This window comes from Fundulus heteroclitus, chromosome 20, assembly GCF_011125445.2.
Source record: "Fundulus heteroclitus isolate FHET01 chromosome 20, MU-UCD_Fhet_4.1, whole genome shotgun sequence".
Taxonomy (NCBI): domain Eukaryota; kingdom Metazoa; phylum Chordata; class Actinopteri; order Cyprinodontiformes; family Fundulidae; genus Fundulus; species Fundulus heteroclitus.
This window is the reverse complement of record NC_046380.1, coordinates 37,860,075-37,880,647: the sequence shown is the minus strand read 5'-3', so window position 1 is coordinate 37,880,647 and position 20,573 is coordinate 37,860,075. Positions and strand designations below refer to the sequence as shown.

General features: G+C 38.3%; 1 protein-coding gene across 4 annotated transcripts in view; it reads left to right on the top strand.

The window, feature by feature from the left end:
- itpr1b (inositol 1,4,5-trisphosphate receptor, type 1b) overlaps window positions 1-20,573 on the top strand; it is a 131,715-nt gene that overhangs the window by 45,613 nt on the left and 65,529 nt on the right. Inside the window, exons 35-45 of one of the 4 annotated variants that reach the window (XM_021322407.2) lie at window positions 125-253; window positions 375-392; window positions 796-822; window positions 1,782-1,902; window positions 1,982-2,166; window positions 6,000-6,148; window positions 8,248-8,359; window positions 10,202-10,237; window positions 16,567-16,602; window positions 17,511-17,558; window positions 18,923-19,052. In XM_021322407.2, the coding sequence (XP_021178082.2) occupies window positions 125-253; window positions 375-392; window positions 796-822; window positions 1,782-1,902; window positions 1,982-2,166; window positions 6,000-6,148; window positions 8,248-8,359; window positions 10,202-10,237; window positions 16,567-16,602; window positions 17,511-17,558; window positions 18,923-19,052 (991 nt within the window). The remainder of the gene's footprint in view (window positions 1-124; window positions 254-374; window positions 393-795; window positions 823-1,781; window positions 1,903-1,981; window positions 2,167-5,999; window positions 6,149-8,247; window positions 8,360-10,201; window positions 10,238-16,566; window positions 16,603-17,510; window positions 17,559-18,922; window positions 19,053-20,573) is intronic. The other 3 variants (XM_036151868.1, XM_036151869.1, XM_012874222.3) reach the window with 3 other exon arrangements.

Here is a 20,573-nt window from a genome sequence, read left to right as displayed (position 1 = left end):
TGCCATGCGTTTGAGAGATTTTGGTCTGCAAAGCAAGCAATGCACATTTGTTAACTGTCTCATACATCCAGGAAGTAGGATCCAGTCGCTTTGCCTCGTGCTAATGTCTTCTGTCCTTTCTTAGGTGTGCAACAACACCAGCGACAGGAAGCATGCAGATACAATCCTGGAGCGTTATGTAACCGAGACCGTCATGAGCATTGTCACATGTTTCTTCAGCTCTCCTTTCTCTGACCAGAGCACAAGCCTGCAGGTAGTGTGGACTAGCATTCGATTAGTCGATGTTTTTAGGGGCAGTCGCAAACTTGTCCTAAAGATTGACACTCACCAAATGCATTTAAATTATACCACATGGCTTTCTTCCCTTTAAACAGATGGCTCGTCATATTTATGTAAGTAGTGGTAACTTGGCCCCATTTTTTTCCCAACCTTTGGGTGTGTTGCTGATGCTCTGAATGTTGAGAAGAATTCACTGTGGTTTTGACTGCTTAGTCAGCGCACATCTGAGTGTATTGCACAAGGTTTTGCTGGGATGTGGTGTATATGAGACATTGTTGCAGTGTGGTCACCCTATGGTAGATTTGTCTGGAACCCTCATGAGTTTTCCTGAGAATCATGACTTTTATTCTGTTCAGACTTTAACTCCCTGGTAACCGTGTTTTTGTGAAATACATGTCCGTGCTGAATAAGACGATATTTGTCGTACGGACCCGGATCTACATTTCTGAAACTCTGTCCACTGATTCTGAGGTTTACTGATACACGATGATGCAGCATTTTTTTCTCTTGTAACAGGCAGCCATTCTTGGAAAGATAACAGAGGTATTAATTGTACTTTAGGGCTGCAGGCAGGTAGATAGCCTTTGTACTGTTGGTAGGTCTACAGTATGTTCGACGTGTTTGTGTTAGGTAGACATGTGATCAGGAACGACCGGCCTGCTGGATCTGAAATTCTTTGAGCTCTTGTCTTGTGTTTATCCCACAGTCCCCCTGTTGGGTTATGGATATCCAGAGCCATTAAAAAGTATTTACCCCCTTAAACCTTTCCACAATTTGTTACATTACAACCACAAATTTCTGATGACATTTTATGTGGTACACCATGAGAAAGTAGTGCATCGTTGCGAAGTGCAAGAGAAATGGTACATGGTTTTAAAACATATCTTCATCAAATAACAAATTGAGAAGTGTGGTCTCCAGTCTTTTAGGGCCTCTGTATGGTTTTCTCCCAGAGTTGACGTGTATTTTGCTCTGCTCATTTTTCAATCAACTCTTGACCGCCTTTCTTGTCCCTGCTGAAGAAAGGCTCCTCCATCTTGCTACCACACTGTTTCACTGTGGGGATGGTCTTTTCAGGGTAATCTTGTTAACCAGTGTTACTTTTCTGCCGCACGTAATGTTGTCCCTTTAGACCAAAGAAATTCCCTTTGACTTCATCTCACCATAATACCTTAATCCACAGGTTTATCTTCCATGGCTTGTGATGATGGCTTGTGACAAGAGAAATCGGGACTTCTTATGGCTTTTATAAAAAAGCATACCACACTTTTTTATATATATTTTTTAAAAACCATGTGTCATTTTCCCTAAACTTGACAAAATCATGTAAAATCTCAATAAAAGGTCATGACCTTTGTGATTGTAATATAAAGGTCAAGGGGTATGAACACTCATAGTACTTGTTCTTGCTGTTTTTTATTCTACCCACTGTAACCCAGGCCTCTCCTTTTCTCATTGTACTGCTCCGATGATCTCCTAATTTTATTCGACCTGTCTTACAGACTCGTCAGCCAGTATTTGTACAACTGCTCCAGGGAGTATTCAGGGTGTACCACTGTAACTGGCTGAACCCCGCTCAGAAGCACTCAGTCGAGGGGTGTATCAAAGTGCTTTCAGACGTGGGTATGTATCAAATTTAACCCCCACAGCCGCTTTCTGCATAATTCTTGTTTACATTATTACATCTGTCGGCCTTTCCCAGCTAAGAGCCGAGCAATTGCCATCCCAGTGGACCTTGACAGTCAGGTGAACAACTTGTTTGTCAAGCCTAATAACGTTGTGCAGAAGACCCTTCTCAACTGGAAACAATCTACTAAGAACACGTCCAGGCGAGAATCAAGCATGGCTGCCTCTAAAGATTACAAAAACATCATTGAGAAACTACAGGTTGGTAGCAAAACTTGCATTTGATTCATTCACTTCAGTTTATCTGAGCAAAACAGTTGCTAAGAGTGAGCAGCTCAGACAGGAAGATGATGCAATAGAAACAAAAATTATAAAAAAAAAAACAAATCACATGAAAGCAACAGTAATAATGTTTATGAGGGTGACAAAATTGGGAAAGGGATCCTTTTTAATATTTGGATCTTTTGTTAGTATTTACATTTTATTTTAGTATTTTCAAGGTCTGAAAAGATCAAGTAATACGTTTGTTAATTAAATATGAGTATGCCAAATGGTAGTGGTATAAGAGATGCAGCCCTTTAACAACTGGAATAAAGAAGAATCTGCATTACATGCAGATTCAGCCTTGGTTTTCCCTTGGACTAATGGGTTGTTGATTTAGTGGCTCTCCTCTGAAAATTGTTACATTATGTGTTAAAATTATATGTTTTTGATTCTAATAAATTGGAAAAATTATTTAAATAAATTCCAAACATTAACTACCGTTAAGTGGGACTTCTATTTTGTACAAATCACCTGAAAAACAAACATCTGTAGAGGGAAATAAAAGTAGCCTTGTTAGATAAGTGTACACATCTTTTTGAGTTCGCACCTGCCATGAAATATTGTGAATTTCATTAACCTTTAAGTTTAAAGTAACTACCAACCAGTCTCTACCAATTTGTTTCTTTTGACTGATAATTTTACACATGCTGTCGTGACATTTCAGGCGTACCATTTTAAAAAGCCGGTGGATCAGTTGTGTACGGGCAATCTTACTGTACAAAAAGAGGATTCTCTCAAAGCTCCAGTTGTTGGTTTTTTTGGCCAACACTTTTTCTTCCTTTGAACTTTCCATTGTTCTGTGTGGAAACAGCACTCTGAACAGTCAGCTTCTTTAACAATGATTGTTTGTGACTTACTAATTTAACTAACTAACTTAATTTGCTGAAATACACCACATTGTGTGCCAAAAAATATTCATACCCATGGCAGAATTAGAAGATATGTCAATTTCACAGCATTTTTCCTTTTACTGAAAGTGAGATTGATTGATTGATTGATTCATATAGTGCTTTAAAACGACCAACTAAGGTGACCAAAGCACTTAACAGTAAAATCACAATACATATAAACATACAGCATTAAAAGCAGAAAGTCCAATCCACTTTCTTTATATAGCAAAATTTTAACAACAAAAAATGTTTCCAAAGTGCTGTGCAACAAAACAAAACACGCTTAATATATAACACAATAAAAACACAATAAAAGATGAAGTAGACAACAGAAAGATAAAAGCAGTAACCCAATGCTTCAGCCTAGTTGGTGGAACATCTAATAAAAGTTGACCTCAGGGATCTGCCATGTTCAGAAAGTCGTATAAGTTGACATAAATAAGATGGGGATATCAACATTTTCAGAGTCCAAGCCTGGATCTGAGATCTGAAGGGAGCTAAGGATTAGGGTGATGGTAAGTAGGCCTTCCAACTTCAAAGACATAGCACTCATAACCAAAGATAAATCATCAAAATATTGCTTGATCATTGTTTTATAATATTTGAATACTGGTCTCATTTCCTAAAAGAAATTTATTTTAAAGGCAAATGGTTTAAAATCAAAATCTACTCTGGGTTTGGATATTTTTGGGCTGAACTGTGTTTGGACTAAGAAGTGGGGTTGCAAAACAGAAGCCTTTTCTTGCAAAGAAAACATCCAGGCTGGTTAACATCTCCCAAATACTTGTGAGGAAATTTAGCTTTGAGCCACAACTCCAGAAGCTGAACTTGTCATAGAATCAGTGCTGAGCATCCATTAAAGAACACCAAACCCACAATGAAACACGGTGCTGGCAGCATTATGCTCTGACAAAAATAATCAGCGCCATCTGAAGAAAAGCAACCACAAAGTGGATCAAATTGTAAAAAGTGCAACAATATCAACAAAACACTGTCTTTGCCAAAACGTTTGAACGACCAAACCAGAAGTATACTGAAGACGACTGTGGACCAGAGATTCTCCCACAATCTGATCTAAAAAAATTGGAGAAGTTTTGGAACGTGGGAATTTAACACACAATCACAACATGAAGATTAAATACTGAAAATAAAAGTATCAGAGTATCATGCTATCAGGTTAAAGCACATTTTGTAGTTTTTATAGATGTAGAAATGGAACAAGTATGGAAATATTTTATGATTTCAATATTAAAATTTTCAAAACATGGAATTTTAACAGAACTGCTAACCCTTTTGACAGCCCCCCCTACTTGTATTTATCTTATTTTATCCTTGTTATATAGTCTATATTCAAACAATCCCTCTGCAGGAAAAGGGCCCGTGGCAGAAACTTGAAGATACTCAAATAAAACAAAGCTCAGTAGTTTACATGTTCAGTGGTTTGCAAGACACCCTGTGAATTATTAGGTCTTTCTCAACATGTTTGTTTTTGTACTTTGCCGCAAGCAGCCAAATGGTTTTTGTAACTCTGTCTCCTGCGGAGTTCTCCTGAACTTTGCAGGTCATCCGTAAAAATAGTGCTTTCAGTAATGGGAAAAGCTGCTACACCCACTTTCTTGTAACACATGAGTCAAGTATTCTCTGGAAGTACATAAAAAAAATTCAGTGACTAGCCCGGTCCAGATCAGCTGTTATCTCCATGCTCACAGGAAACTGGGTTTGGCTGAGGCGTTCATTCTTTTCTTGATAAAACAAACAGTCCTGACCGTGACACAGACTCTGTACAGTTATGTTGTTCAAAGGCAGGTTTCGGTTGTTGTGACTGACCTCCTATCAGACACTACATATCCTCTGTTTCCATTGTCTTTAGTTAATAATTCTCCACTTGGTTGCGTCACAGCTTTGTATGTTGTTTTTTTTTTTTTTTTCTTTCATCTTAATCAGATAGGTCATAATTAACTAAAATGACATCCATAATGAATATTTAGATTTTTTTTTTTTTTAGGCTTGATGTATCAGTACATGGAGAATAATGACTTGCTTAGGAGTCCTATACTACTGAGTGTAGTTACAGGTCTTTGTTTACTTTTTTTTTTTTTTTTACTTTCAGTTTGTGACTTAGAGGTTAACTAAACTAAATGTATCTGCCTTTAGTTTATAGATAGAACAAAATGACATGGAGTTTTTTTATTATTTGATTTAACTTTACATGGTCAGTAATAAATGTGAAAGATCAAAAGAAAGGTTTTCCCACCCTTAGTTAATTGAAAATTATTCATATTATCTCTAAAAATCAGTGTTTCCTCAGTAAGTGAAAACCTGGAGCATAAATGGGACCAATACTCAGACAAACTCGCATGTGGCTGTCCTTTACGCCAAAAAACTGATTTTGTTAACTTTGTGCACATTGGGCGCGTCCTGGCGCAGCGGGTAGCGCGACCCATATACGTATGCCTTTAGTCCTCCCATATACGGAGGACTATATCCTGCGTATATGGGAGGACTAAAGGGTGGGGCGGATTTTACCCGGGTTCAAATCCGACCCGCGGTCATTTGCCGCATGTCTCTCCCTCTCTTCCACCCCCTTCCTGTCAGCCTACTGTCATAAAAAAGTGAGCCACTAGAGCCATGAAAAATCCCTAAAAAAAAAAAAAAAAAAAAAAAAAAAAAAAATGTGCGAATTGCCTACATTGAGGATTGTTGTCACTATACTGTAAGGAATATAAGAATTAGAACTTGGTTCTAAAAAGTTATAATATATGTAGACTTGTGAACGTGTAATGCTAACATTCTATCTGCACTTTTAGCGCTTTTTTTGTAGTTTATTTAGGTTTCTTTTTGATAACCTTCCCCTTCTGGCTTTATCGTTGTGCGCTGCAGGACATCGTTTCTGCTCTTGAGGATCGACTGAGGCCGCTGGTCCAAGCTGAACTCTCGGTACTGGTGGATGTCCTCCACCGTCCTGAGCTGCTCTTCCCCGAGAACACAGACGCTCGCAAGAAATGTGAAAGCGGGGGATTCATATCAAAGTGAGCCTTGAGTTCTGATACTATTGATACGAGTTATACTGCATACGATTTTTGCTTTATTGAGCTATTTAAATTTATGGAAGTACTAATTTTATTATATAACTCAATGAGATGGACTTTTAAGGGTAAGCAATAAGGCTTCCTCAGACTGAGTCATATCTGTACACACCCATAAACTGGCAAACTGAAAAACATCCCACAAAAGCAGCATGATTATGGATTTTCTTTTTTCTTGTAGGAAGGATCTGTTTTGCTCACCATCACAGAAAGTTGAAGAGTTTTTAAGAATTAAATATGGTACAACAACGCCACTCTTAACTCTGTCAATTATTACTAAAATGGATTTCTTTCTCTTTCATATTGCTGCCATTAAATCAGCCCAAGCTGGACATGTGACATTAAACTACAACTTTTGCTAAGTGAAATTGAAATATTATGATGTGTGTCTGAGGGTACAGCCAAGAGGTGGTCAATCAAAAAGAGTGTTACCAGCAGAAGTTGGCCACAAACATGATTTGCTGAATCTTATGCTGCCAGTTGTTCCAAAGAAATAAATGATAAAGGAAAAATGTACTTAAAGCTAAATAAAATACTTCATGTTTATTGGTTAATTATTCCTATGGAACTTGTGGCTTATACTGTTTAATATATATAAGAATCCTTACAGCTTAAAATGCTTAAATGTTATTTAGTGTAAACATCTTTAGAGAATGTCAACTCTAAAATTAAAGTTCTGACTCTTTTATCTGTCCCAGTAATGGTGTTAGAACAGTTTTCAGCTCTCTCATTATGTTTTAAATGTTTTCAAAGTCCATTCTTTGTTTTTTTAGGGGGGAGGAGGGGGGTTCTATAATTTTCTGTTGTTCCATATGCTTCTAGAGTTTTATCGGGCTTAATCAGAAGGTGACAGTAAGCATACATGGTGGGAAAACAAAACTTGGGGAAAAACAACACCTGTGCTACAAATGTATCTTGTCTTGAAATGTGGTTAACACGCAAGGTGGTGAAGTAAAAGCGTCTTTCGAGGATTTATTTGTCACACCACCAAATAGGAAGGTCATTTCATGAGAGAGGATCCTGAAACTGAAAGCTGTTCCTCCCATTCTAGTTCTAGAAACTTTAGTAACAAATGGTAGGCCTGGATTCTCAAAATAAATGATTTTTGTACAGTTATGGACAACAAAAACTTTTATGTAAGTCTAAGCTTGGCTGTTAAAAGCCTTACATGTGATAAGAAGGATTTGGAATTATTCACTAAATTTCACAGGCAGCCATTATAGAGAGGCTAAAAATCTGGAAAAATAGGACTTCTTTTAGCAGTACCAGTCAGCACTCACAGCGACTTTTGGATGAAATGAGGGATTTTCAAGGAACCATTTGCCCAGTTAGCATAAAGGGTCCTGTAGAAGCTCACCCTGTATACCATTAATATATGGGCCAGTTGTCAACATCGATAGAGGACATTTGGTGTTAGTAGTGTTATGCTAATGTAAGATTGCTGTAGAAGCCACCTTAATAAATGAGGTAAATGTGAAGTCTATAAATGGTAATTAGACTGAATTTATAGCACTTTTCTAGTCCTACTGACCGCTAACGCCGCCTAGACTAGAGCCACATTCACCCAGTTGCACTCACTAACTTGCACACATTCATACAGATTGGTAGGCAACTTGGGGTTAAATACCTTGCCCAAGGGCACATTGACATGTGACAGAAGAAAGCTGGAATCAAGCCCACAACCCTCCAAATTGCAAGACCCACTATGCCACAGTCGCCCAAGGTCACGCAATGAATCCAAAGCAGCCCTAGAAGTTCAGGCAATGCCATCAACCCTGTATGCTTGTATTGTGGATTTAAGGCTTTAAAGTACAAAACACAACTAGCTTGATTTGTGACAACTAATCTTTCAGGCCTAAATGTCTTCCTTTTATGTAGCTTTAATTTCAAGCAGCTCATGTGTTGTTAAGTTCCTTCAGACTGTCGATTTGACCTCTTACTGTATTGCTTGTTGTTGGATTTACAGCAGCAAACTCAGAATCACAAAATATAGAAGTACTTTTCATTTTCGATTTATTTTTTTTTTCCACCTTCTCAACCAGGCTGATCAAACACACCAAGCAGCTCCTGGAGGAGAATGAGGAACGTCTGTGCATCAAAGTTCTGCAAACACTCAGGGAAATGATGACTAAAGATCGGGGCTATGGGGTGAAGGTATGCTTCGTGGTGTTTCTGTTCTGAATGTGGTTTTGGCCAAGATGGTACCAAATATGACACGCTGCTTAACTGCAACAAACTTTCAGGAAGTTGATAGAAAATAACATGTATGACTTCTTTCCCTTTTTAGTTTCATCAGAAGCTCAAATAGTTCGTAGAAAGGATTTTACAGTCTTGTAGAGCTTTCATTTAAAATCCCTGCAGCCGCTACAATTTGGACATAATTCCAACTTTGTCTACAAAGAATGTTTTTGACAGCTGATGTGGAAAAACCTAGTATCAAAATTTGATTCACCTATTGTTATCCTCTTTTTGAAAAGAAAAGAAAAACACAACAACCACACAGTGCACAAATGATCAAAATTACTCAAAGCTGCAATATTAACACTATTAACAACATGCATGGTCCAGTTCTTTCACACAACCATTCTCTATGCCCCGCATTGGCTGTTAAACATCTCTGTACTAACACACGGTAACTTTATAGTAACTACGAATGTTTTATTTGCGAGGTCAGTCACTGGTTCTGAATTCACCCCAGGAACTTGGTAGTTTTATTTGACACCTTTTGATTAATCTCTTTAGGTGCTCTGTTTTTATGTAGTGCGCACACTAATTTTATATTTGTATAGTTGTGGAGTATTTGAGGGTGGTGAGACTCTAAAACTGATGCAAAACAGTTTTTCAGATATGATCTGAACAGTTCACTAAGCAGTGCAAATAAGCCAAAATACTGATTTAGTTGCAAAAATGACTTTCTCTTAAAGCAGCAACAAATGCCTAAAGCATGAATCTCGTTTTGGCATTACATCATCTATCGGGCTCGAATGAAGGCTCTTTTGGCACGCTGGTGGCGCTGGGGTAACCTAAAGTCCCTTAAATTTAAGGGACTTTAGGGTAACCCGCGTGTCCCATATATGTGGAGGGTTTAGTCCTCGATGCGGCTGTCTGGGGTTCGAATCCGGCCCGCGGACTTTTGCCACATTTCTTCTCCCAATCTCTTAGCCCCTTCCTGTCAGTTTACTTTCAATAAAGCCCGCTAGTGCCACAAAAAGAAGAATCTGGTATCAAGCCTACTTCATATAATGTTCATATAATGTCCATTACCATGAGAATATATTACCACTTATCTCATACTAATTTTTTCTGGTTGGTAGTTAGTAAATATGATTGTGGTTTAGAAATTTTTTTTTTTGAGAAAGCCCCATTGACTGTCTGAGCATCTGTAGAGGTATCTTATTTTTAAAAGCGAATTGCCAGTTTGTGTCATCCTAACTGAATTCACTATTCAGTCGGCGCGCTTTGTGGCCACCTTTTGATGAAAGCCACTGATGAAGTTCTCAAGAAGTGTTACCCAGATCAGTTACTAAGTGTTTGAAAAACGTGGCAAGAACAATTATTTCTTCAAATGTTAATTAGTCATAGACAGGCTAATATCATCTACTAACTTAACATGTTAAAGCGCCTTCTACACTTATTGGCAGCCCTGGTGAAGATGAGTGAAAAGTCTGTAAAATAAAGGTTTTATTGCTGAAGCCTAAGTTAAACAAAAATCCAGCCTTTAATTTAGGTACATTCATTCAGTGGGGAATGTTTATTCCTACTGTAAAGTCAGATGCATTTCCCCTCTGAATAAAATTTCTCAAATTGAAGTTAAAACGTATCCAAAAGGTATCTTATTTTTAGGGATTTTTACACATGTTTACCACTGGTGCCAATAAATGTGAAAGGCACTGTATGTTCTTATAAAAAGCTTTACATGTGCACATTTGTGAAGGGGGCTTTATCTCACTAACAAGCTCTACTAACTGTCTGCCTCCTATACTTTCTCTCTTGCAGCTGATTGCCTTTGATGATGAAATGGATGTGGCTGAGGTTGATCATTTTACTTACTATTGTGACTTTCATTGGCTTGTCTCCCACTAACAAAATAGGCATAATTGTTCTTTGAAGTAGACTTTGAGCTTCGCAATCCCATCTGTGGCACATGTCAGCAGCTTAGACCATCCCTCCTTGTTTTGTGTTTTCCTACATCAATAGTGGCTTGTGGACTCCATGTCAAACTCTAGTATATTATTAACAATACTAGTTTAATTGATGTGCTCTCTGTCCTGCTTGCACATGTATAGTTTTTTGCTGTCTCTGAGTCCATGTAAGCAATATTAGTTCGTTTTTATGCTTCTGAAATACACTACTGAATACCTTCTGGTGAACACAAGTTTATAACATTGAATGGGTTCCCATTGGTCTAGTACTTTTGGCTATTTAAGGAATACTATAGTTCACATAGTTCCAGTGATAAATTCTGCATTTCTGTATTGGGATTAGAATCTAAAACATTTCTTGATTGAGCTGCCAGTTGTAATATTTTCAGGTTGCACCTAAAATTTTGGCTTTTTATTTATGTCCATTAGAGATGAATTAGAGTTGATTTTTTTTTTTTTTTTTTTTTTTTATGTTTCTCTTTTAATGTGCTGGTGAAGATTCTCAGTCATCCAGGTCATGGTCATTCCAAAAAAGTAAAAAAAACAAAACAACTGGACTTTTTTTCCTAAGTACTTTTACTTTGGGAAAAAAAGTCAAGTTTTGTTGTTTAACTTTTATGGAATGAGTTTCTCTTTAAAGATTTTCAAAATGAGATGATAAATGAATAGCATTCAACCTATTTGTTTCTGGCTTCAGGGTGTGACTGTTTATGGATGTCCTTTGTTTGGAGCAGAGGAAACAGTTGTATGTAAGAGATGCAGGTGGTGTAAAATAGGGTTTAATTCATTTCATTTTGTTTGAAAATGACTACAAGATCGCACAGAAATTACATTTTGAACTTGCTTTAATGTTTGGGTTTTGAATTTCTGTTAGCATTACAAATGGAGCAAGATTTGGGCACGAGAATGTAGATCCTTTCCCTCACTGAGAAATCAGACGTTAGCAACGTTTCACATTTTAGCCTGTTTCATGACAGTGACTAAAGGTTTATATGGATAATACCAAGCAACTTTGCTTTTTCTCTCTTCACCCTTCCTGTTATTTGGTTAAAGGTTTGCTCTCTCTGACTCTCTTCCAGCCTGAATGAACCACAGACATGTCTTAACGTGTCAAAGAAAAATAATTTCTTCTAAAACAGTTTCTTTCATCTTTCAGTCTCTCCTATGAGTATTTGTAAGACCTCACTGGTAAAACAGCGAGCTTTCACTCTTCATTATGCAGGAAGAACTTTCACACCGAAGAAAGTTGTTGTTAGTATGACCTGACTACAGATAGCAAATTTGTGAACTTTACTGAAAAGCCAGTCACCAGTCAATGCCGATCATACTTAAAAACCAGGCAATTTTGATTAACAGTTGATTCTAGATGCATCTGTTGTTCAAAGTAGTCCCATTTGTTTTGTATATGAGGAACATTTCTGTGGCATTAGCTACGCTCCACAACTCTGAGACACTGTGTATAAAGCACACTTGCGCTGCTGCTCCAGAATTTAGACAAATGCTACTAAATTGTTCCATAAATCTTATTCTATACTATACAGAGACTCTTTCTGCAAAGTTGAAGATTCAGTGACCTTGGAATGCCAAATTCATGGAACTGCAGCAACTGATGGCAGATTAACCTACTTTCTGGTTGTTTTGACTAATAATTATTTGACAACTTATGAGCCGTCATCTTTAAAATGCAAAAGGAAATGTAAAAAAACGTAGAGCAATCAGCACAAAATGTATGTACTCTGACCTGATACATTAAACGATCTACACCCTTCATCCCAGTATGCATGCACTGAACAAACACATCAGAAGGGACAGACATGCTTCACAGATGTGATAGTTTCACAAAATACGCTTCATTTCCTCACGTTTACACTCGCATAGAGTGTTTTTCAGTGCATCACATACCACAGGAAAAGATTAAAAAAAAGGTGTGGCGACTCTTAAATGTATTATTAATTCACACAATTCATCTCTTTTTATGTTATTTACTGTAAATGTGAAAGTGGAAGATGAGATGTGGCTGTTCTGTTCATTTGTTGATGGCAAAGATTGCATTATTTCAAGCCGCCTACCGGTTTCTCCTGAATTCATTAAATATATCAAAACTGAAAGAACACTTTGTCAAAGCCGTAGAATCTGTGTGACTCAGTGCAGAACTTGTTAAAACCACCTCAAAACATTGAGAAGTGAAAAACGGGCCAGTGGTATAATGCTCAGTCAAGAGAATGCTGAGTACGAGGGACTTAACAAAGATGTTTGGCGAGGAAATGGAGCGAATTTATTGGAAAGGGTCTTTCCAGAGTTGCAGGAAGCAGCATGCTCTCAGTTTCTCTGTTATGTCTCTGTTTTGTTTTCCCTGCTTCCTTTCCTCCTTGTTACTGGCTCTTTGGTGCTGAAGTGTTGGAAATCCCCTCCTTCCAAAAAAAAAAAAAAAAAAAAAAAAACTTTATCAGTCAGAACAGCACTTTGTTATGGCAACTCGCTGCCCATCAGCAGTAACTTAAGATTGTACACATGTACCCTTGCCCCGATCCTCAGCACCCCGGTACGTGCTCTATGTCACTCAACCGTACGTATACTCACTCACATTACCAACAGCATGCAGGGGTCTGACTGAGAGGAGCATGGCAGCCTGAACCGCGTCCCAACTGCAAGATAAACTGTCCCTACTTGTTACGTAACCCAAGTGTTAAAACACACACACACACACACACACGCACAATTAGGCCCTCCTAAACCCAAACAGCAAGCCAAAGGTCCCCAGGAATGAGTGCAGCTGTTAGTTTCACTACTGTCTGACAGTCTGCCTGACACTTCTTGTAGCTGCATGCCCAGTCCATGCTCCAGATTTTGCATATTCACTCAGGATGATGAGTGAGCAGGATGATGCCATGTGACTTTTCCCCCAGGTCACATTTCATTTTTACCTGCAATAATAAGGTGATTACAACCAAGCCAGGGAAGAATCATGAAGAACCGTTCTGATTCATTTCTGGGCCATTTTACTATAAGTGTTTGTGCATAACGGCAAGGGTTAAAAGAGTTGATTTTTCTTTCAGTGCCTCTTTGTGTGTTCTTCTTTTTCCTATTTCTTTTGCTTTAGCACATTTATTTCTTGTCATTTCACAGATTTTTCCATTTCATTGTCACCTATTTTTCTCTTGCAGTTTTCTCACAGCTTTCTTCCCTGTGTCTTCATTATTAAATTCAGCCATGTTTTCTTCATTCTTTAAGTTTTTGTTCCATAATGTCACCTTTTTGTTCATTTATTGTTATATTTTCAGCATGCAGGAAACTCTTAAAGTTTTAGTCTGTAGTTTTTGCTGTCAGCCAATGGGGGGAGCTCTAGATGTTTATCTGCATTGTGCAGCCAGGGCGTAACTTGCTCAAGTCTTGGTCTCAATCTAGCTCTCTAGCAGAAGTAATTTAAGTGCCAACCATATTTTAATCTAGTTCCCCCCATTTCTATCCCTGGAATTTAAACTCGCTAGTGATGTGTGGATCTCTGTGGTAATGGCTTACAGAGTCAAGCTAAAAGGGAAGATTTACTGAGCACAAAGCACAGACTCTTGATACTTGAGGATAGCAGAATAAAATTACTGTTCTATTTCATTACCTTTTTTGGTGTTTTCTAGAAACACAAATTCATGCTTGAAGCTTTCATGTCTGAAGAATGACAGAAATGACTATTGCTGGTGGCCCCTTGAAAAGATGCAATGAACTATTTATGTCCTTAACTGTCTTTGTCCATGTAATTCTTTGCATCACATTAGTTTTTCTACACTACTACTTTGGAGATTATTTTTATTATTTTTTTAGAGTTGCGAAAAAACACGGCAAATAGATGTGATGCTAAAAGCTATGAAGGTCAAGTCGAAATGATGACTGTTCTTTCTGTAGCTAAAAAAGCTGCAGATGAGTTCTTGGGGAAGTAAAAGATTTGTCAGATCACTTAAGCAATGGATGTTTAAGCATTAGAAAATGGAGACGCTGAGTTCAATCATGCTGACAGATTCTGAATGTGCCTTCAGTTGCTTGCACGATGCATGATTTTAATTTCTGTGGAAATCATTGTTGACGTTAAAGGAGACTTCATGCAGGGGAATTCCTGTCCAGTTGCACAATTAATCAGCGGAACGTGGCACAACTGGGTAGGCCTATGCCCAAGTTAGGCTTTGTGTTTGTGTTTACTTTTCCACGTACCCAGCCCCCATGTGCAGTCGAGTTGTGTGTGTGTGGGACTAATTTTGATCTTGTAACTGGAAACGGAGCTTACCTACGCAAGTGTCAGTAAAACTGACCGTGACCAATACACTTCATTGATTTTGTAAAGCTCTGACGGCAGGTAATGATTTTAGCTGGTTCCCATTTGTCTTGTAGAACTATAAAAACATCCAATCCTTATTTTATAACTAGAAAATTGGCTATCATAGCAATGAAATATTTAGTAATAATAATTAGAAAAATTATTTCAATAAAGAGCCCAACATCACATCACTGAAAATTTCCCAATTGCTGTCAAGTCTTCTAGGTTATACCATACAACCTTAATTTATAATTACTTTATAATAACAAAGTTCATCAAAGTGCTGTACATACAACTGAAAATGACAGTAAAATTAAAATAGACAAGTAAAACACTGGCAAGCTAAAACAGAAAATTAAGATGGTTAAAAACTGTTAAAATACTTCAAATTAATGAATACAAAAGAATTATTATTTTTTAAAAATAACGCCCCTTGCTACCATTATCTGAGGGAAACCCGGCTTTTGCGCTTCCTCTCACTTAATTTTTAAATACCTCTGATACTGAAAGTCGCTGTCTTTTTGTCCTCTTAGCAAATTCCTCACCGAAGAGTGTTGATGTGACTGAACCCATGTGTTTTGTTTCCCTAGATCAGAAGAAGAGCGTTTTTAAGGGCAACACACATTGCCGCCATCAAATACAGAAGCATGCGTTTCTGTTAAGCAACCCACATCATCAGTGTCTGGTCTGAGGCCGACACTGAGGCACAGATAGCGCCCAGCGTTCCTTTTCGAACTGTATATTCAGGAACCTCTGCATGCAATTCTGATAAGATTATCCATGGCTGAAGTCCTGTACTCTGTCATCTATTGCTGCACTATATAAGCATCCAATGCTTGTTAAAGTGAAAACTGAGGCTTGCCTGTTAGTATGTGGCAGCGTGGCACTCCAGATGTGTGGGGTTAGCCTTCAGATTTCGGATGGCCAATTCTGTTCACAAGGCATTTTCCTTGTGTTCTTCTCTAAATTAAAGTCAATTTAAACAACTACTTAGGCGGCTTTACACTTTTTGAGTGTACCATAAAATAAATGTATCTCAATTCCATTATGTCTGAACATTTTATGTAACGTGGTAATGTAACAATCTTGTTTTGTTTGCTTTATCGTCACGCAGTGAGACACACAATTAGGAGCGGATGTTTTAATTCTTCCTTTTTCCTGTGGTCTATTTTTTGTTGAGTATATTTTGAGATCCTTACTAAAATTAGATTACTTGTGTAACACACTATTGCGTGCTCTAGAAAGGTTAGGTCTGGTATTCTCGGTGGTAATTTTCTCTGGTGAATTTTTAGTCTTTTTTTATGCTTATTAATATTCATTAAGAAACATTTTTGTGACAGCAGTTTACACATTTTCCTTTCGACAAGTTTTTTTTTGTGGGACATCTGTACAGTAGCCACACCCATCAGTGCACAAACTGGTGCAAAGTTTGTGCATATCCTACGTGCATTTTGGTAATATTTGCAGCGTCATGGTGGGGATGGGCTAAAGAGGAACCAGTGAGCACTGAACACAGTACCGTGTTGCATTGTAACCAGGGTCTATGCTGAAGAGAAGACAAAGAATATTTATTTTCATTACTTTTTTTCTTTCACAGAGCTTCTGCTTTCTTGCTGCAAAAGGTCAATGCTGCTTCTCATCTGTGTTTTCTCATCAGTAAAGCCATGAAAACTAACATGCAATGTTCCCTTCCACCCTTTGCTCTAAGTCATCAACATTGATGATGTCCGGTCGTGCATGTTAGTGGGCTATAGAAATCCGATACATACATGAAGACATGTCTATAGATAAAACATGATGAGGTAGTTTGTTTGTTTTTTTATCTAAAAAAGGTGCTACACATTGATGGCAAAAGCAACACAAGACAATCAACACCTTCCCGCCTTAACTAACATCATCCTTTTATCTCCAATCAGCTGGCACCTCCACCTGAGCCTGAAGTCCCTGCAGAGGTGTGTTTTAAAGACCATTGATATGGGTCATTGCTGATCAGACATCCCCCTCATTACATCTGTACACCAGTTCTATCCCATTGCATTTGTGCCTGGTGTTTCATATCTCTTCATCTAAGCAGAAAAGTGTCCCTTCCCATTCTCATGCATTTTCTCTTTTGATGCCTCCATCCAACCCCTACAACTATGCCCTCATGACAGCAGTTCTTTAGTTTTTTTTTGCCAAACTCCAATTGCATGCCACTCTTACCGTGGTGCTGCAATAAGGGTGAGGTTTGGAGTCACGGACGAGGTATATTTCATACCAGAGTGCTGCTACTGTGTGTGTGTGTGTGTGAGTGACGCCATTACCTGGAAATTTGATTATGTTTTATGTTTACTTCCCACTGGCAGCTTGGTGTTCTATTATGCAAATACTTTTAGCTTGATGCGATATCCGTTTTTAATGTAGTGATGGGAAAAAGCCTTACAAGAAAGCGACCGAAGCATGACATTGCCCACATCAGACTGTGGGCATGAAAATCTGCCGAGCTGTCAAACGTCAAGTTAAAAAGGTTCAGAAGGTGTGATATTATTAATGTTTTTGTGTCACGCGATGGCACAAACTGCTCTTAAAAATGTTGCAGGTGCTGCATGTTTTAGAATAAATAGCAGTCCTCCTTTGCATGAAACCTTGCATGAGTTTGACTCAACCTCACATCTTCCCTGACACAACCACTTCCCTCTTAACGGCATGATCAAATCTGCACCCTGTTTCCTGCATGCTTGTAAAGTTACTAATTTGCACAGGATTAATGCCCTATTTTGTTCTCTTAATTATTTTTCCCCCACCTTTTCAAACTTTTCTTTCATTTCTTATTATTTTCTTCTTATTTCAATGCTTTCTGCTAACTCACAACACCCTTAAGGAGCTTGATCCCAGCCAGCCACTGAAGCAAGTGGAGGATCAAAGGAGGGTAGGTAAAGTGTTTTGCTGTGGTCTGGTCCAAGACTCCACCTGTTGGTGTGCGACAGCCGACTAACCGTTGCGAAGCCCTCACAGTCACGCTGCATCCACAGCATGGCCCGCATTCACTCCCCTGACACTTTTATTGGCTGTAGCATGTGAACCAGATCAGCAGGAGGACATCACCTGTGGTTCTCAGTCGTTTCACTGATACACTGAAGAACTGTTTAATGCTACCACCAAGCTATTTTGAATTACACTGATCCAGGAAAGAGCAACGGATGTAGTCATCAGACTACATTATTAAACGGTTGTAATTTTTTTTTAAGTACTATACAGGTTCCCTAGTGGGGGACCCACGTGGAACATTCCAGCCGGTAAATAAAAACAAACTGAGGATGCATGCTATGATGTCTGAGAGGAGACTGACTCTTGGGTAGCTGTTCTAGTTTATGCTTCAGAAACCCAAAGCCTTCAGAAAATTCTGAGTGCTGCCTACTCGGTCTGGTTAGATCCTCCTAAAGAGGCCGCCTGACTAAATTCTTTGTTGAACATCTCAGCAACATCTTTGCTGACAACATACTTTAAACCAATTTGAAAATTGACTGAGCGCACGGGTCCAGATGCCCAGAACCTAAATCAGTGATTCCTATCCAATTATTTTGACAATCTTTAGTTTGACAAAGAGAAAGAAAGATGTAAAACAATTTTCTATAAACTACCCATAGTCTGCTGTAAGGGAATTTTCTGACTCCAATAAATTATACATTTAGCAGAAGTTTGGTCATTTTGTCTTATACGGGCATATTTTATAAAAGTCAAGCCGCCCAAACAGTGATCTTTTTCTTAATAACTGGAAATGGGTTGTAATTAGAAAATAATATGCAACTGAATCTTTTTTTTATGGAGGCAATTTGAGCATTTTTGTCTATTTATACAATTCTTGAAAATAGAAAGACAAAACAAAATTACCTGAGATGTAAGGTAAATGTGTATGGAAATAGGTAACAGGGTTTGAATTTTTTTACAAGTAAAAAATCTAGGGGAAAAAAAGAGATTAAATAGCACTGAAAGTGGTACTATTTTGGTGTCGGAGCAAATTTACCCAGAGCCTTTATACACTGATAATCTGAAGAGTCGCTGAAAAGTGTTAAGACAAAAATCTATCATAGTGATTATGCAATCCAACAAACGTAATGAAGTTGTGATTTTTCTGTGTGACCAAATCCTTTTTTTTTTTTTTGTCATGGTTTTGTCTCTTGTGGGTTTTACAGCTGACAAAAACATTTTCAGTTTCATCTATTTATTATTAATTTCTACAAATTGGCTCAATCGTTTTTTTTTTTTTAAACTAAATCTGAGTTTCCCTAACAGGGTGAGGCTCTACGTCAAATTTTGGTCAACCGGTACTACGGGAATGTTAAATCTGGTCAGAGGAGAGAGAGCCTCACATCCTACAGCAACGGGCCGCTCACGTCTGGAGCGCCAGGAAAATCACCTACACGTGAGTTGGACGATGCAGTGTCCATGTGTCTGTTTAATAATGAGATTTAAAAAAACAAAACGTGAGCATTTGATAAGCTGTGTGACTGATGCGAAAGCCACATGCTTCATCTAATGAAGTTTCCAACTAACACTTAGATGTTAGCTTGAACTGATATGTCTGATATGCCTTCCAGTTCTGAGGTAAATTTAAGATGTACTATAAAAAGGTTTGGGGCTTTTTTTTAGGCACGGTAACGCTCAATTTGATTAGCAAAAGTGAAAGATGCGAAATCTTTCACTTATCGTTAGGAAATGGTTAGGAGCCCACTGGAAACAGAAAACTAGTCAAGATGTTCCAATTGCTCAATCATTTAAATGTTCAAGTTTTTGTCTGTGTAGTCAGAATGCTTCTGTTAATTTGAACATGGTGGTGATATCTTAAGAGATTTCCCTTGAAATGTCTTTTTTGGTACCAAAGTTCTTCTGTTTCTCTTCGTAATCAGATGCCGATCAACACAAGGAAGGCACATAAATACGAAATCAGAACCTAAGATTGTTTGGTTTGTTTAGGCTTTAAAACTGGCATTACCAAAGTAAATATAAAACAAAGAAAATCATCAAAAAGTTTTCATCAAGTTGCTTTCATATCGGAAATGACTGTTGGGTACACAGATTACACAGAAAAGTCACAAACAGATAACACCGACACTTTCCAGTGGGTTGCAGTGAACCGACTGTGGGTCGAGTCTGCTGATGAAGATCACGTCTTTTCTTCATGTGCAACGGCTGCCAACACATGGAAACGGCCATCCCGTTATCCCTTCGGTTTTTTCTCAATTTTGACTAAGCTCAAAAGATACAATCCTTTTTCCTAAACTGATGTTACATGCTGCTTCTCACTGCATCACCTCAGTCATGGCTCATTTCATCTCTAATGCTTAGGAACAGAGAAAATATAGCATCTAATTCACACCAGTGACCTTGCACTCCCCTAAGCTTTCCTGCGGCTGCTGTGCCGCTGAGCGGCTCTCTACTTGGCCCAACGTTGCCCGTGTCGTTGCCAGGAGACCGGCGTTCCAAGCTCCGTGTAGAACGGGATGTGTTGTTGATTCAGTTGCTTGCCCAGCCAGAGATGGCTCTGATGGGTGCCGTTGTGTCACCAGTTCCTCCCTTACTGCATGCGTTTGGTGGCAGCAGCAGCACAAATTAAAATACCTCAGTGGGTTAAATGCACACGTGAAGGTCTAATGGATGAGCCACAGTCTCTATACTTCCATACCAAATTTCATAAACATCACCCCCATAAAGCAACTTAGTGTAGTTTTATCTGTTTTAATGTATATAATTTGGGTTTTAAATGATAGACCAACACACTGTAGTGTATGACCATGCAGGTAGAGGAAAATATTCAATGGTTAAAAACTGTTTAAAAATGCAAACTTGGCAAGTCCCCATGAACTTTGATGACCCTAAATGACCCTTCAGGAGTTGGGGTGATAGATATACCTAAAATTCAGGGAATTTACGGAAGAATAAATTA